We start from the raw sequence: 17,630 nt of genomic DNA, 5'->3' as shown, positions 1-17,630 counted from the left end.
TGTCACCTTTGTCATAAAACGGAATCTACAATACAAGGTGTTTTGTTCTATTGGGTTTTTTTTGTTTTTGGAGTCAGAACCTCGTTCTGTCACCCATGTTGGGGTGCTGTGGCATGATTATAGTTCACTGAAGCCTCGCACTCCTGAGCTCAAACAATCCTCCCCTTTAAGCCTCCTAAGTAGCTGGGACTCTAGGCACGTGCCACCACGCCTGGCTAATTTTTTTTTTTTTTTTTTGACTTATGGAGATGGGATCTCCCTGTGTTACCCAGGCTGGTCTCAAACTCTTGAGCTCAAGCCATTCTCCTGTCTCAGCCTCCCAAAGTGCTGGGTTCCTAGGCCTGAGCTACCACTCTACCTGTTTAGAACACAGTTTCATATTAATCTTAATATCTCTGAGTTTCAGAGCACAAATGGCATATGCTTCCTTAATGTGACAATATTGTTACCTTAATTTGATTAAGATTTGAAGGTAAATTGAGGGACCAGGGAATGAACACCATTTACTGAACTTTTACAGTGTGCTAGCTAGTTTTCTGGGGGCAGGACTATAGTGGTTTTTTTGTGTTGTTTTGTTTTGTTTTGAGAAGACTCTTGCACTCACAGAGCTTACATAATACTGAGGTAAACCAACAAACATAAATTAAAACATTACAGTTAGCGGTAAGTGCTGTAAAAGGGAATAAAGCAGAGTCATGAGATTGTGATGGAAGCAGGATGCCATTTTAGAACGGGTTAGGGAAAACATCTTAGGGGAGTTGACATTTGAGCTGTGACCCAAATACAGTACAAATGCTTGGGAGGCAAGTATCCAGGAAATTAGCTAGTGCAAATGTCCTGAAACAAAACAAATTTGGTATGTTTAAGGAACAACTCTTAGACCACTCTGTCTTCGTAGTTACAAGGGAGTTGGATCAGTTGAAGATTGTGAAATCAGAGAGGTAGGGAATGACAGCTAATGTAGGGTTTTGTAGGTTATGGTAAGGAGTTTGGATTTTCTTAAGAAAAATCACTGTAGTTGCTATGTAGACAGTGAGTTGAAGGGGCAAGAGAAAGCAAGGAGTTAGGTAGGAAGTTGTTGCTGTGAGATACGATGGTTGGACTAGGATGGTAGCAATAGAGATAAGTAACACAATTCAAAATAGGTGTCGAAAATAGAATAAACAGGACTTATAATTGATGAAAAGATCAGAGGCATAGGTGATGCATATATTTGTGAATTAACTGCTGAGATACAGAAGAATCCAAAGATTGATAGGTTTTACTGTTTTCAATGTTAGTGAATTCAGGTCTGGCCCTCTGAAAGTTTGTGTTTTCTTTCGCACAGACCCACATACCTGTGGTAATGACCCCAGGATTCTCAACCTTGCCACAGTAAATCAATCGTTAATAGTAACACGTGAAGGAACTGCCTTGAAATACTTACATACAACATGTACACAGTCAGAAAACCCAACCCAACCACTGTTTTTCCCGTGGAATTGATTAGTCTTTTCTCAGTCTTATTCTGCAATTTACATAGTCACCAAGCATTCTTGTACTAAATTGAAAGAAATTTACTTTATAAATGGCCTAGGCTACACTTCCTGTAAGTTCAGTAATCTGATCTATGACACTGTGAATATCTTACTGGTGTAAAAGCCTGAGCCACCAGTGGAAAATCTGGTTTGGGATTGAGGGTCTGAGGATATCCTGAGTCAGCCCCCAAACTGACAGGGAGGATAAAATGGGAAAAAATTTTCGCCTTCAGTGAGCCTATAAAAATTGCAAACACATGTAACAATCAGGAGCTGGATTAACCGAATTAACTTAAAGAATGTTGTTGCAATGTGACATTTTGTTTTCTCTCTAGTAACTGGTATGAACCCTCTGTCTCCTTATTTAAATGTGGATCCGCGATACCTCGTGCAGGTAAGATTAAGATTTTACTAGTTTGGTGCATTATTTTACCATTAAAAAAAAAAACGCCAAGTGCTATGCTGACTTGAACTGTGACATACACTTCTGGAGGCAGTAAGTTTCTGGTCTCCATTCACCCTTTTTTCCTCACAAACACTAGGAGCTTGGCCTGCACCTCTCTGAAATCAGTTAACTACCTTCAAAGGCTTATTTTTTTTAAAACTAGAACGGAATTAATTTTTGAAAGCACCCCAATAAAAGTATTGGGGTGCCTAATTACAAAGTGTGTGGGGTTTTTTTGTTGTTGTTGTTTGTTCATTTGTTTTGAGATGGAGTTTTGCTTTTGTCCTCCAGGCTAGAGTGCAGTAGCGCGATCTCTGCTCACTGCAACCTCAGCCTCCCGAATTCAGGCCATCGTCCTGCCTCAGCCTCCGGAGTAGCTGGGACTACCACAACACCTGGATAATTTTTGTATTTTCAATAGGGACGGGGTTTCACCATGTTGGCCGGGCTCCCAAAGTACTGGGATTACAGACAAAGTGTGTTTTAAAGCTCAGTTTACAATATCAGGGTTCTTTTGACTAAGCATCAAAAGTTTCAAAGAGTATCTTTTTGAATCCAAGATATATTAGGAAATATATCTTGGATATATTAGGAAAGCAAGGTTGATTTAACACCTGAAAATTAATGTATTGTGCCATATCAATTTATAATAAAGCAATCAAGGAAAGATTATAGACCATGTGCTTATCTCAGTAGATTCACAAAAATCATTTGACAACATCCAACACCCCCATTTATGATTATAAAAACAAACTAGGCTGGGCACAGTGATTCACACCTGTAATCCCAGCACTTTGGGAAGTGAGGCGGGTGGAACACTGAGGCCAGGAGTTTGAGACCAGCCTGGCCAACATAGTGAAACCCTGTTTCTACTAAAAATACAAAAATTAGCCAGGCGTGGTGGTGCCTACCTATAATCCCAGCTGCTTGAGAGACTGAGGCACGAGAATCGCTTGAACCCTGGAGATAAAACTTGCAGTTTATCTGAGCTGAGATCGCGCCACTACACTCCAGCCTGGGCAACAGAGTGAGACCCTATCTCTAAATTAATTAATAAAACTAGACACAGAAGGGGCTTCAGCCTGATAAATGGCATCTAGAGAATATCCAAAGCTAACATAATTTAATAGTGAAAGACTGAATACCTTCTCCCTAAGATCAAGAACAAAGTAAGTATGTTTACTCTCATTTATATTCAGCATTGTCTGACCAGGGCAATTAGTCAAGAGCATGAAATGGCATTCAAGTTGAAAAAGATGTTAAACTATCTGTTTACCAATGACATGATCTTATCTATAGAAAATCAAAAGGGAAATCACAAAAATCTATTAAAACTAATGATCGAGTTCAGCAAGTTGCAGAATACAAGTTCAGTATACATAAATATATTTCTAGACAGTCGCAGTGAACACTACAAAAGTGAAATTACAAAAAACAGTTCATTACCAATAACATTAAAAAGCGAATACTTAGAAATAAATGGACCAGGTGCAAAACATATTCTGAAAACTATAAAACATTATTGAAATTAAGTGGAAAGACACATGCTATGATCCTGATAATTTTAATATTAACATGACAGTACTCACCAAATTAACCAACAGATTTAGTGCAGTGCCTGTCAAAATCCCAGCTGGCTTTTTTTACAGAAATTGACAAGCTTTTATCCTAAAATTCATACAGAAATTCAGGGTACATTGAATGACCAATGACCTTGAGAAAATAAATTGGAGGACTTGAACTTGTCAATTTCAAAACTTTCTACAGAACCACATCATGATAGTAACATAAGAATAAATCCATAGATTAATGAAATACAGAGTCCGGAAGAAAGATCTTGCTTTTCAACAAGGATGCCAAGAGAAGTCAGGGGAGATGTTAGGACAACTGGAATCCATATGCATAAGAATGAAGTTGAACCCTAACCCTGCACCATATACAAAATGTTACCACCAAATGAATTAAAGACTTAAATGTAAACTAAAGCTGTCAAACTCTTAGAAGAAATCATAGGCACAAGTAGTTGTGACTTTGGATTAGACAGTGATTTTTTGGATGTGACACCAAAAGCACAAGTGATAAAAAGAATGTTGATAGATTGTATTTAATCAAAATTTTAAAATTTTGTGATTCAGACAATACCAACAAGAATGGAGGCCAGGTGCAGTGGCTCACACCTATAATGCCAGCACTTTGGGAGGCCGAGGCGGGTGGGTCACCTGAGGTCAGGAGTTCGAGACCAGCCTGGCCAACATGGTGAAACCCCGTCTCTACTAAAAAATACAAAAATTAACCAGGCGCAGTGCTGGGCACCTGTAATCCCAGCTACTTGGGAGGCTGAGGCAGGAGAATTACTTGAACCTGGGAGGCAGAGGTTGCGATGAGCCAAGATCACGCCACCACACTTTAGCCTGGGCAAAAGAATAAGACTCTGCCTCAAAAAAAAAAAGAATGGAAAAAGGCCTGGTGCAGTGGCTCATGCCTATAATCCCAACACTTTTGAGAGGCTGCGGCGGGAGGATCACTTGAGCCCAGGAGTTTGAGACCTGCCTGGGCAACGTATGAAGATCCCATCCTCTGCAAAAAAATCACAAAAATTAGCGGGGTGTGGAGGTGTGCACCTGTAGTCCCAGCTACTAGGGAGGCTAAGGTGGGAGGATCACTTGAGTCCAGCAGGTCAAGTCTCAGTGAGAGTAATCAAGCCACTTAACTCCAGCCTTGGTGACAGATGGAGACCTTGTCTCAAAAGGAAAAAAAAAAATTGGGAAAAGACAATCCACAGATTGAGAGAAAATATTTGCATATTATGTATCTGATAAGGAATTTATATCTAGAATATTTAATTTTTTTAACTCTTAAAACATTAGTAAAAAATAATTGCAAAATGGGCAAAGGATTTGAGTAGACGTTTATGAAGATACAGAGATGTCTAATAGTGACATGAAAGCTGATCAGTAACATTAATTAGAGAAATAAAACCACAATGAGATACTCTTTACACCCATGGGGATCAGTATAATCAAAAAGAAAATAATACATGTTGTTGAGGATGTAGAGAAATTGGATTTCTGTACATTGCTGGTGGAAACGTAAAATGGTAGAGCTGCTTTTGGAAACAGTCTGGCAGTTTCTTAAAGTGTTAAAAATAGAGTTACCTTATGACTGGCAATTTCACTTACGTATACTCCATACTCAAGAGAATTGAAAACCTCTGTGCACTTAAGTTGTGAATGAGTGTTCCTAGTAGCATTATTCATAATCAAAAAATGGAAACAAACCAAATGTTTATCCACTGATGAATGGATAAAAAATGGTGGCATATCCATACAATGTAATATTATTTGGCAATAAAAAAATTATTAAATTATGCTGCAATATAAATGAACCTTTAAAACTTCCTAAATGAAAGAAGCCAGTCACAAGAGACCACATATTGTGTGGTTCCATTTATATGGAATGTCCAGAATAGGCAAATATATGGACAAGAAAGTAAGATTAGTAGCTGCCAAGGGTTGAGAGTAAATGGACAGTGACTGCTAATGGGTATGTGATTTTTTCAGGGGGTGATGAAGATGCTTTAAAATTGATTGTAGTCTTGGTTGCATGACTCTGAATATACTAAAAACCGCTGAATTGTACACGCTAAGTAAGTTAATTATATGGTGCATGAGATACATATCAGTAACTCTGTTTTCTCTCTCTTTTTTTCCTAAGAGACAAAGTCTCACTCTGTCTCCCAGGCTGGAGTTGCAGCAGCAGCATCATAGCTCACTGTAACCTCAAGCATAGCTTACTATAACCTCAAACTCCTAGGCTCAAGCAGTCCTTCCACCTCATCCTCCCAGGTAGCTAGGGCTGCAGGTGACACCACCACGCCTGGCTAATTCTTTTTGTCACATTCTTTGTAGAGATGATGTGATTGGGCTTGTTTGCCCAGACTGGTCTCTAACTCCTGGCCTCAAGTGATCCTCCTGTCTTGGCGTCCCAAAGTGCTGGAATTACAGGCGTGAGCCACCATGCCTGGCTTTTTTTTTTTTTTTTTTTTTTATTTAAGAGTTATGGTTAGAACCTTTTATTTCAGAGTTGAATCACTAACAGCACCTGACAGCGGCTGCATTTCTTGTTTGTGATTTGGACCTTGCCAGTTTAAAGCTTCGTTATTTTTGAAATGTTTTTCAAATGTTATATTTTAACATTGGGTATTCATTGATTTTTTTTGCTTTAAAAGTGCCCCTTTGTCAATTTACTCAAAATTTCAAAACTAGTTGCATGTATTTTGCTTTAATGTTGAATCTACACTTAGAGGTTGTACTCTAGATCTAGTTACAAATTCAGTATCATTGTGGCCCTGCATTGCTAGGTGGGGCTTATTAAGTTTAGACATAAAATAGTTAGTATCCCCCCAAAAAACTTGTGAATTCATTCTTCATCATGAACATTTATCTTCCATTGGAATTCTAGAGGGACTTCAGACTTAAAAAAGTGTTTTGTAAACCTCATCTGTTATTGGAAATAATTAAGGAAACCTTACATTTAAAGATACCTTAATAGAAATTACATTTTGTAAAACTTTTGTTTATACTTTTGAAGGTTAGAGACATCTTAAATAAAATAGTACCTTCAACTCACCATGTTGTGACTTTGGCAACAGCTTTTTTTTTTTTTCTTGTTTAATAATAGACACATGGTCTATGTTGTCCAGGCTGGTCTTGAACTCCTGGGCTCAAGCAGTCCTCCCACCTCGGCCTCCCAAAGTGCTGGGATTACAAGCATGAGCCACTGTGCCTAACTAACTTTTATCTGATGCAGTACTGTAGTTTCTCTTACTAATGCTTTTGTATCATCACTACTCTTAACATCCTCATTGAATTTTTTTTTTTAATTGTATCAAGTAATTTTTTTGTTAGCCCAGGTGAACATCTGGTACAAAAATAAGGAAAATTTAAATATTTTTGACTTCTATATTGTTAAACACACAAAATTATAAATTAAAATGTTTTTTCTTTTTTTTCTTTTTCTCTAGCAAGTACATTGATACCCATTCTTGGATTTATCTTCTGTGTTAGCAAACTCTGGTACTTAGGGGATTTTAGTAATACTAGTGTCCTGGAGTGTCAGCAGGACAGGTTTAACAGGAGCTTTTTAGTAAGTCTTCCTTACATTCAACATACTAACATACTTTGATAACAACCTTGTTTGTGTGTTGGACGTTTGCTTGCAACCCTTGTTATATTTTTATTTTTTAGTTGCTACTAGCAGGAGAATGAGTTGGTGACATGCACTTGTGCTTGCTTGATAATGTTCATCACGGCCTTTTTTTAAAAGTTTTTTGTTTGTTTGTTTGTTTGTTTATTTATTTATTTATTTATTTATTTATTGTTTGGAGATAGAGTCTCGCTCTGTCACCCAGGCTGGAGTGCAGTTGCGTGATCTCGGCCTCTGCCCCGACTTCAAGCAGTTCTCCTCCCTCAGCCTCCCAAGTAGCTGGGACTACAGGTGCACACTGCCACACCCAGCTAATTTTTTGTGTTTTAGTAGACGGGATTTCACCGTGTTGCCCAGGCTGACCTCATACTCCTAAGCTCCGGCAGTCCACCCACCTCGGCCTCCCAAAGTGCTGAGATTACAGGTGGGAGGCACCACTCCTGGCCAAGTTTTCTGTTCTTAATTAGTGATCTGTTTCTGGATTGAAGGATATTTTTTTTTCTTCTTCTTCTCAGGAACCATGGCCTGAGAATGAAGGATAATTAGTTACCACATTGAATCTAGCATTTCAAAAAATTCAAACAAAAAGCACAGTTTAATACTAAGTCATTAATTTAAAAGTTGAAGTATCCAAAATTTATAAAACTCTATACAATTGTACTATGACATGGGATCTATTCAGTTTTTATTATTGCCTAGCAGACCGTTCTTATGTGATGAGAGTGGATGTGCTTGTTTACTTTTGCAATTTTTGGTGAGGATGTGTGCACATGTCAGAAATTAAAAACCAAGGCAGAACCACAGTTTTCTGATCAGGAATACACTTTTCGGAATCAGCGTTCAGTGTTTGCCACAAGGATGTAGGAGAATGTTAATTGTCAGTGGTCTTTACTATGTTAAATGTAACACACTGTGTCTTTTTGCCAAGAGTGTGACCTAGCCATTGGAGGCTTATTTTAACCATCTTTACATGGAAAGCTTGCCAAAAATGAGTGTGTGTGTGTGTGTGTGTTTTTTTTAATCCAGCAAGGTGATAGAATTTTGTTTGTGTTTTCGAGTGTGTTTTTCATAAAGGTGTATTGACTCTTCAAAATTGGTAACCATATTTTGCTCTTAAGAGTGTCATTTCTCAATCTTAGTATTTTGGGTGACCTTCCAGGGGTTCATGCCACAGTTTGTATATACAATTACTAGAAAGAGGATCTGTAACTTTCTAAGAGTATCAAAGGAATATATACTCCTTAAACAGATAAGAATTCTTAAAGGGGGTCATTTGCCCTTGCATAATTGATCCAAACTGTTGTACTTTATTAGTTTTTGCTCATTTTTTTGAACATTTGGCTTTATACATGGAAAGATGCACAATAAATAGCTGCTACAGAATGAAAGTTGTTTGCTTCTTCCAGACTGCTTGTCTATTCTATTCTTCTAATAGCTTTCAGTGTTCCTTTCTCTAGAGCTGTCCTTTCTAAACTTAACTTTTGCACAAATCTGTCAGATTGAAGTTATGAAGGAAATAGTCTTTAATGAGACTCCCTTCTGAGAACTGGGTTTCCTATATCATTTCACTTTGATTTAGGTATTACTGTTGAAGAAAGTTTTATTTTATTTAAGTATAGGTTTGAGTTAATTTAAGGTTTACTTTCTGTGAAAAACTACTTTGAAATGTTAAAAAAGATGATTTTACAAGATTTGTATCTTGAGGAACCCTCAGCTTGGTTTTCATTATTATCCTTTTAGGATACAGATGAGTTTATTTTACCTACTGGAGCTAATAAAACCCGGGGCAGATTTGAGCTGGCCTTCTTTACGATCGGAGGATGTTGCATGACAGGTGAGTGTTGACATACTTTTTTCTCAAGTGTGCTCAGTTCAAGTAGTTGAGGGTGCTTAAAATCAAAAGCAGTTAGAATGTTGGTTTCAGGGTTTTTTTTTTAATATTTACATTTGTCTTTTTCTATTAAATGAAAAAGAATCAGAAGTGTAGTTATGCAGTTTTGAGTTTCTTTATTTGTTTGTTTTTTAATGTAAAGCTCTCTTATCTGGGTGAATTGTTATGATTTACCAGGGGCTGCGTTTGGGGCAATGAATGGTCTTCGGCTAGGATTGAAGGAAACCCAGAACATGGCCTGGTCCAAACCAAGAAATGTACAGTAAGTCTCATGTAACCATCTTATGTAGTGATACTTGAATATTAAGCTCAGTTTTGTTGGTTTGATGAGTACACCCTTGAGATTACAGATGGTTAGCATAGTTATGTGCTTTTTTGTCTTTGTTTTTTAATCTTACTCAAAAGCAACTAAGGAATCAGATTACTGACTCTAAGCTTTTAAAAAGGAGTGATTTTTTGAATCAGTGTCCCTCAGTCAGCTAGTGCTACGCCAGCCTGACTTCTCAGCTACACCTGTTACATTCTCCAACCCTGTGTGACATGCTTTTCAAATTGTTGAATTGCTGATGGGAATTTTGGATTGTTTGGGGGCATGCAGATCCGTAGGAAATGGTAATGAAGACATAAGCAGCTCATGAGAGTGATGGCTCAAGCTGCCATCATTTGACTTGAACTTCTTACTGTCTTGACTTTACGTTTCCGAAATGATGAGCCAGATAAATTTTAAAGAGTTAATTCCAAAAGGATAAGACACAGTTTTCTGTTAGAACTTGAAGTTGCAGAAAAGGGAAAGTACAGCTAAAAGGATTGGAAAGTATGTTTTCACCCTACTTAAGAAGTAAACATGGCCAGTCCCTCCTGATATTCCTTAAACAATATGTTTAGTTTTGCCCATTTTTATGCTTCATACATGCTTCATGAGTATGTATTCTTCGATGGCTACTGTTTTTGTTTTAGGACGCTTTAAACTCCATCTTCCTTTCATATTGTTCAGCCAGCAGATGGCACCAGATGTGCTAAAACTAGACCATGGGAAACTGGAACGCCTGTTACGTTGCGGGGGTTTTTGAGAGACATGGCCTTGCTGTGTTGCCCAGGCTGGCTGGTGCAGTGCCACCGTCACAGCTCACTGTAGCCTTGACTTCCTGGGCTCAAGTGATCCTCCCACCTCAGCCTCCCAAGTAACTGGGACTACAGGCACGTGCCACTGTACCCAGTTAATTTTTTAATTTTTGTAGTGACGTTGTCTCACTGTGTTGCTCAGGCTGTTCTCAAACTCCTGAACACAGGTGATCCTCCTGCCTCAGCCTTCCAAAGTACTGGGATTATAGACGTGAGCCACTGCGCCTAGCCTTGTTTTTTATATTCCTGTTAACTGTGTGGATCTCTGTCCATGCTTTGCCAGCCTAGATCCTTCAGTATTTTTATTACTTGTCCCTTGCTTCAATAATATTTTTAACTTTTTGTATTATGGGGAATTTTGAATATATAAAAGTAGACAAAAGACATAGCATAGTGAACACATGGACCATAACCCATCCTCAACCATGGCCAGTTCTATCCCATCTCCTTCTCCTCTCCCATCTTATTTTGAGACAAAAACCCCAATATCATATTAAATACAAATTTGGAAGTAGATCTAGAAAAGACAACTTGCTTCCTTTCTTAAAACGAGTTATTAAAATGCTTGTTAAAAATGAAAAAATAATGGCTGAACTTAAAATACGTTAGTAAATATGTAACATAATTAGAAACGATGTACTTCTGTTTGTAAACTTTACTGATTTTTTAAAACAACCTTTCAGAAGCAATACAAATTTTTGTTTCTGTAGAATATTAATTAAATGAGTTGTTTTATAATTAAACTGAATGAGTTCCTTCACTCTTTGTTACTGTATTTCCATAATTTCCAGCAGTAGTCAGCCATCTGGACAGAACCATTCCTGGAATGGTGTTACACTGCTGGGAGAGGAATGTCTTCTCTTCATCCGGTTGCCTCCATCACTGTTCTGGTGGTGTCTGGCACTGGTGCAAGGCAGGACTGTGCTTCCTTGAGTGTGTGCTGAGCATTCACCTTGGCTGCTTGGTTCTAGTCTGGGAGCAGACACAGAATGCTTTCCCCGTGTATCCCAGTTAGACGGCTGATTCCTTCTCTTTAATTCTACTTTATATTCTGTACTTTGATATTCTTTACTTTGATTCTCTTTAACATTGTAAGCGTATGTTCCCCTTCCAAAAAGAACCTTTTAGAAGCTAGCTTGTCATAGTTAACAGTGGCATCTTTTACATAGATTAGTTTCTGTAAACCTCTGTAAAATACGTTCCAGGCTGTCATTCAAAGCCTTATATATATTTAATGTGTATTCATTGTATTATACATTTAATAATAAGAGTTTTCCTCAGTTATTGCCCAAAGTCTTGAAAGTTTTAACCTAATTTTCACTTATGTAGAGTAAAAACTATCCTTATTGAAATCTGAGATATTAAGATATATTTTAGAATTTAAAAAATTTTGAGCCTTGGATCTAGACATGTTAAATAGCTATTATTACTGTTTTTAAAGGTTACTAGAGAAATAATGATTCTAAATACAGATTCTTTCTCTTTCTGCCCTGGTAGGATTTTGAATATGGTGACTAGGCAAGGGGCACTTTGGGCTAATACTCTAGGTTCTCTGGGTAAGTAGAGATCTCGTTTGATAAATTGTTAAAGAAAGAATGTACAAATATCATGAATGATTTGATCAACTGATATTGTGGTCCTAGGATATGAGACAATTATGTTTAAATCCATTCCATTGCATAATGTAGATACTACTTAGGGAAAGACCATGAACTAACTTATGAAATAATCTCAGGTGCTGATACCATTCTGAATACCATTTCTGAATTTTTAAACTCTTTTGAACACTGCACACTCTCCTTTCCAAGCACAACACCCAAACATGTTTAAATGAAATCCAGATAATTTAGGTCCAAAGTAAAGAGCTTGGTATATTAGGCAAGGTTCAAGGTCCTATAGTGATACAAGCTACCTTAATCCGGCCCTCTTGCTATGTTTTCTTAATAGCCTGTTCATTAGTCTGTTTACCTGAGTAGATTCCAGGCACCTAATTGCCAGAATTGGAATAGGTTCTTTGTAGATAATGAAAACGTTTGCAGTTCTAGGCAAAAGGTAGTTTACTGGTGCTTAATTAGAGCCTAATGCTTTCATACCATATTGTTTATGAATGATTGATCACTTGGAATCAATCTCTTAGGCTTAGGTCCTGACATCCACAATTTTCATACTTTATGAACTTAGTTGGAAATCTCAATTTAAATTGTGGCAGATTAAGGAGGGGAAGACATAGAAAATTCATTGAAACCATAGAAAAAATGTTTATTATGGCAGAGTAAGGTCCTGCCTTGTCACAGAATTTGGAAGCAGTATATCTTCACACTGTAAAGCCAGTTTTCACATTTTGGATCCTAAGAGATGGCTGCATTCATATGTTTCTGATGTCTGCATTCCTCCCACCCTACTACTGAGTCACGCCCCTCTGTTTCTTTTAATTACTTGTATACCTAGTCAGCCCAGCCATCCTTGTCTGCCTAGGACTTTCAGAGAAAAGTCCAAGAAACCATGCTCCAATAACCCCTGTCCCCACGCCCCCCCGCCTGCCCCGCAGTCCTGGACAAACTAGGATGACTGGTCACCTTCTGCATACCCACTGTGGTATGATCAATAACAATGTTCTGCTCATGATCGGTTTCAGTTAAATAAGCTGAAGAGGAAGATGAGCTTTCATAGACGTGTAAAAATACTGCGGTAGAGGAGTACGGTAGCTGAGCACGGTGTATTGTTGTAAGGGTCAAGTGTAGCTATAATTTTGAGAAAGAACTTAAAAGTTTAACATATTCATTCCAGATAGGAATCTGTAAGAGCATAGAAGGATGGCTTGGGGGAAGATACTTTAAAATGAAATGGTGCTAGTGTTATAGTATGTGAGAATCAAACCTCACATTTTTTTAAAATCTGTTTTTTCTTATACTACAAATATGTGTGTGTGTGTCTTTAATCCAAAGTACAGAAATTATGGGTAGCATATAAATGAAAATTTTAAATATACTTCCTGAGACTTCCTAGCGGTACTTTCTAGAAATAGCTACTATTGATGTTTCTTCTGAGTTCTTCCAGCGTTTCTCTGCGTAGCCAGTTAGTCGTGTACCATGTGCACATGTCCTTGCTTTACTTGTTAGTGAAAATGATTCTTCTGGTTTTTAAGTTACTGTATACCATTATATGAAAAGTCACTCTGAATCAGTTCAGATGGTACAAATGCTCTTGATGGGCATTTTATTTGTTGCCAGGTATTTGCTATTAGAAACTGTTCTAGTGATCATTCCATGTATATCTTTGGATAAATTTATCTAAATATAATTGCCATACTGACTTTTGTGTTGAAAAAAACAGTTTTTCCTCTGCTCTCACACTATAACAGTCAATATAGGATATTTCTGTGACCAGTTATGTGGGAATATTTCCCCACATACCGAGTAATCTCTTTTGCAGTGGACACCGGCTGAGTGTCCTCCCATTTCAGTTCTGCCTGGAGATAGCATTAGATCAGCAGGTTGAGCACTCTGTCCCACAAAAATGAGCCCCACTTTGGATACTTCTGATACTGATCGCAAGCCCCAGGTTATTTTACCTGTGCTTCTGACCAACCAGCTTTGTCAGGGTTCCCACAACCCCCTCTTTGGGTTCGATTAATTTATCAGATTGGCTCACAGAACTCAAAGGAACACACATACTTAACATTTGCCTATTTATTATAAAGATTTTTTTTTTTTTTTTGAGAGAGAGGGTCTTGCTCTGTCACCCGGGCTAGAGTGCAGTGGAGCTCACTGCAACCTAGACTTTCTGGGCTTAAGCAAGTCTCCCATCTCAGCCTTTCAAGGAGCTGGGACTGTAGGCAACATGCACCACCATGCTAGGTAATTTTTTAAAAAAATTTTTTAGAGAAGGGGGTATCCCTATGTTGTTGCCCAGGCTGGTCTCAGACTCCTGGGCTCATGTGATCTTCCCACCTCGGCCTCCCAAAGTGCTGGGATTACAGAAACTTTGTGGGCCACCACACCTGGCTGGATATTTTTAAAGGATACAGATAAACAGCCCAGTCAAGGAATGCATAAGGTGAGGACTGGATGGGCCCTGAGTGCAGGAGCTTTCATTTCACTGAAGTTGGGGTGCACTAGCCTCCTGACACGTGGGTGAGTTCTTTCTCGCTTTCCTGCAAGGCCCGCAAGTTCAGCTGTCTAGAAAGTCCTCTGACCCCATCCACTTGGGCCTCATATGGAAAATTGAATAGGCATGACTGAAGCATGGACAACCTTGTAGAACTGTGACTGGACAAAAAGGGCATGCTCTACTACTAACAGACTGGACGCAGAAACCCAGCAAGGCCTGTCTGCCCAGATTCTCCTTGGCCTTTCTGTGCAGCATTTCTTCTTCCTGGGTATGGGGTACGATCTCTTCTGAAATGGGGATCCTATGGCCTGCAATCAGGCAAGGTAGGTCATAGAATTTCTTTATGACCAGTTCCAAGACAGAAAGGTGGGGAAAGATTAGAGTCCTTCTGTGAGGAGAAAAGGGAGCAGGTGAAAGGAAGACAGGAGAAGGTCAGAGAGATACTCTGTTTTCTGAGGCTGCTTCTGAGGCCTGAAGTGCCCCACTAATACAAAAAAGACCCTCACCTTTGTCCCTCTGAAGCTGTTCCAAAGCTGCTTCCAGAACCAAGGACAAATACTTTAATAAGTGATTGTTTTAGTCACTTAGGAAGGGCTATAGGAGTTATGAGCTAGGAACCATGAATGAAAACCAATATATGTATATCATAATATCACACTTTATCACTATTTTGTCACTGAGCACTTCCATTTCCTCTTTAGCTTTGCTCTATAGTGCATTTGGTGTCATCATTGAGAAAACACGAGGTGCAGAAGATGACCTTAACACAGTAGCAGCTGGAACCATGACAGGCATGTTGTATAAATGTACAGGTGAGTACTGTTGAATGGAGAACTATCTCTTAATACACTTGAAGTGCGCTTTTTAAAATTCATGGTTTTCAAGGAAACTACACTCTGTTGCAGTAAAATCTAGTGTTCTAACTTTATGGTTATTTTGGTATGGTTTGGTTTTTAATTGTGGTAAAATAAACATAAGATTTACCTTAACCATTTTTTAAGCGTACAGTATGTTAGTATTATAGTCACATGATTGTATAGCCAATCACGGGAACTTTATCATCTTGCAAAACTGATGCTCTATATCTATTAAGCCTCCTCCCAATTTACCACTCTCCTTAGCTCCTGATAATGTTACACTTTCTGTCTCTGAATTGGCTGTTTTAGGCACCTCATATAAGTAGAATCATACAATATTTGTCCTTTTGTGATTGGCTTATTTTATGTAGCATAATATCCTCAAGGTTCATCCATGTTGTTGCATGTGCCAGAATTCCCTTCCTTTTTAAAGCTAAATAATATTCATTGTGTGTATGTATGCTACGTTTTGCATGTGCATTCTTTTATCAAGGGATATTTGGGTTGCTTCTACCTTTTGGCTCTTGTGAATAATGCTGCTACGAATGTGGATGTACAGATACCTCTTCAAGATCCTTTTCTTTTTTTTGGATATATACGAGAAGTGGGATTCTTGGATCATATGGTTTGTGGTGGTTTTTTGACAATAAGAAGATAAGATTCTTTTCTGTATTTTTCATTCATTTTAGTTTAGGTTTTTTAATCTTGGACAGACTAAGCAATAGAATATTCAGAATTGGTTTTGTTTTAAACAGTAGTTTGACCTGTGACATCAGCATATTAAACTATCACAAGACACCCAAGGTCAAAGCCCAGGAATGACTTCCCTGTAAGTCAGTTTAGAGCATCTTATTCCTATGATCATCTTACTCTACTGGGAGATCAACATGTTCCTGTCAAGGGTCAGATAATTCTCTTCTGTGATAAATTTTTACTAGTTTAGAAGCATACATTCAAGTAATGCCTAATTTAGCTTTTTTATTATGTTGATATATCTTTGGCTACTTAATTTTTATTTTTACCAAAATAATCAACATACATGATTTTTTAAGTCAAGGTTTTTATCTTTTTAACATCTGAAAGATTTTAATGATGTGCAACAGTGTTCTATACGTCTCACCTTAATTCCCTTTTCCCAAAGGCAACTTTTAATTTTTTTTTTTCTTTGGATATGGAGTCTCACTGTCACCCAGGCTGGAGTGCAGCAGCGTGATCTCAGCTCACTACAACCTCCACCTCCCGGGATCAAGCAATTCTCCCATCTCAGCCTCCTGAGTAGCTGGGACTGCAGACATACGCCACCACATCTGGCTGATTTTTGTATTTTTAGTAGAGACAGGGTTTCACCATGTTGGTCAGGCTGGTCTCAAGCTCCTGACCTCAGGTGACCCACCCTTCTCCCTCCCAAGTGCTAGGATTATAGGCGTGAGCCACCATGCCCAGCTTATTTTAATATTTTTTTAAAACAGAGTCACTCTATCATCCAGGCTGGAGTGCAGTGGCACAATCAAGGCTCACTGTAGCCTTGACCTCCTGGGTTCAGGTGATCCTCCCATCTCAGCCTCCTGAGTAGCTGGGACTACAGGCACACGCCTCCACACCTAGCTAATTTTTTTTTTTACAGAGATGGAGTCTCACTGTGTTGTCCCGGCTGGTCTTGAACTCCTGGGCTCAAGCAATCATCCTGCCTCAGCCTCCCAAGGTGCTGGGATTGCACATGTGAGCCACCATGCCCAGGCTGCTTTAATTCATTATTTTTTATTTTCATGTTTCTAAATAATATTATTGTCTTGATTTTTCTTGACTTTTCAATCTTACATATAGTCTGTTGACTTCCAAGAGGAAAGCTGTGTTAACTCCTTTAAGAATTGTACAAAATATACTTTTTTTGTACAAGAATTGTACAAAATACCACCTTTTCTTTGAGGCCATCTCTTAAACACTGTAGTACATACAGTTTTGTACATACATTTTAATTGTAGGATAAATTGCTAAAAATAAGTTACTTGAGCAAATTATCTGCATGCTTAAAACGTGAATGACTACTACCAAATGACCCTTCCAGTACTTGCTAACCTTTGCCAGTGTTGTCATCTACCATCACTTTTTTTTTTGTTTTTTGAGACAGAGTTTCACTCTTGTTGCCAGGCTGGAATGCAATGGCACAATCTAGGCTCACCACGACCTCCGCCTCCCGAGTTCAAGTGATTCTCCTACCTCAGCCTCCCGAGTAGCTGGAATTACAGGCGTGCACCACCATGCCCAGCTAATTTTTTGTATTTTTAGTAGAGACAGGATTTCTCCATGTTGGTCAGGCTGATCTCGAACTCCCGACCTCGGGTGATCTGCCCGCCTCAGCCTCCCAAAGTGCTGGCTCACAGGCGTGAGCCATCGCGCCTGGCCTACCATCACTTTTTTTTTTTTTTTTTTGCTATTTTATTTTATTTTATTTTATTTTATTTATTTATTTTTTATTATACTTT

At 38.4% G+C, this 17,630-nt stretch overlaps 1 protein-coding gene across 1 annotated transcript in view; it reads left to right on the top strand.

The window, feature by feature from the left end:
• TIMM23 (translocase of inner mitochondrial membrane 23) overlaps positions 1-17,630 on the top strand; it is a 31,552-nt gene that overhangs the window by 1,115 nt on the left and 12,807 nt on the right. Inside the window, 5 exon segments of the mRNA XM_017859839.1 lie at positions 1,853-1,911; positions 8,908-9,001; positions 9,236-9,320; positions 11,678-11,736; positions 14,992-15,102. Of these exon segments, the coding sequence (XP_017715328.1) occupies positions 1,853-1,911; positions 8,908-9,001; positions 9,236-9,320; positions 11,678-11,736; positions 14,992-15,102 (408 nt within the window).

This window comes from Rhinopithecus bieti, unplaced genomic scaffold (genome assembly GCF_001698545.2).
Source record: "Rhinopithecus bieti isolate Rb0 unplaced genomic scaffold, ASM169854v2 scaffold_52893, whole genome shotgun sequence".
Taxonomy (NCBI): Eukaryota; Metazoa; Chordata; class Mammalia; order Primates; family Cercopithecidae; genus Rhinopithecus; species Rhinopithecus bieti.
Note: the sequence above shows the minus strand (reverse complement) of the source record. Positions and strands in the feature narration are given on the sequence as shown.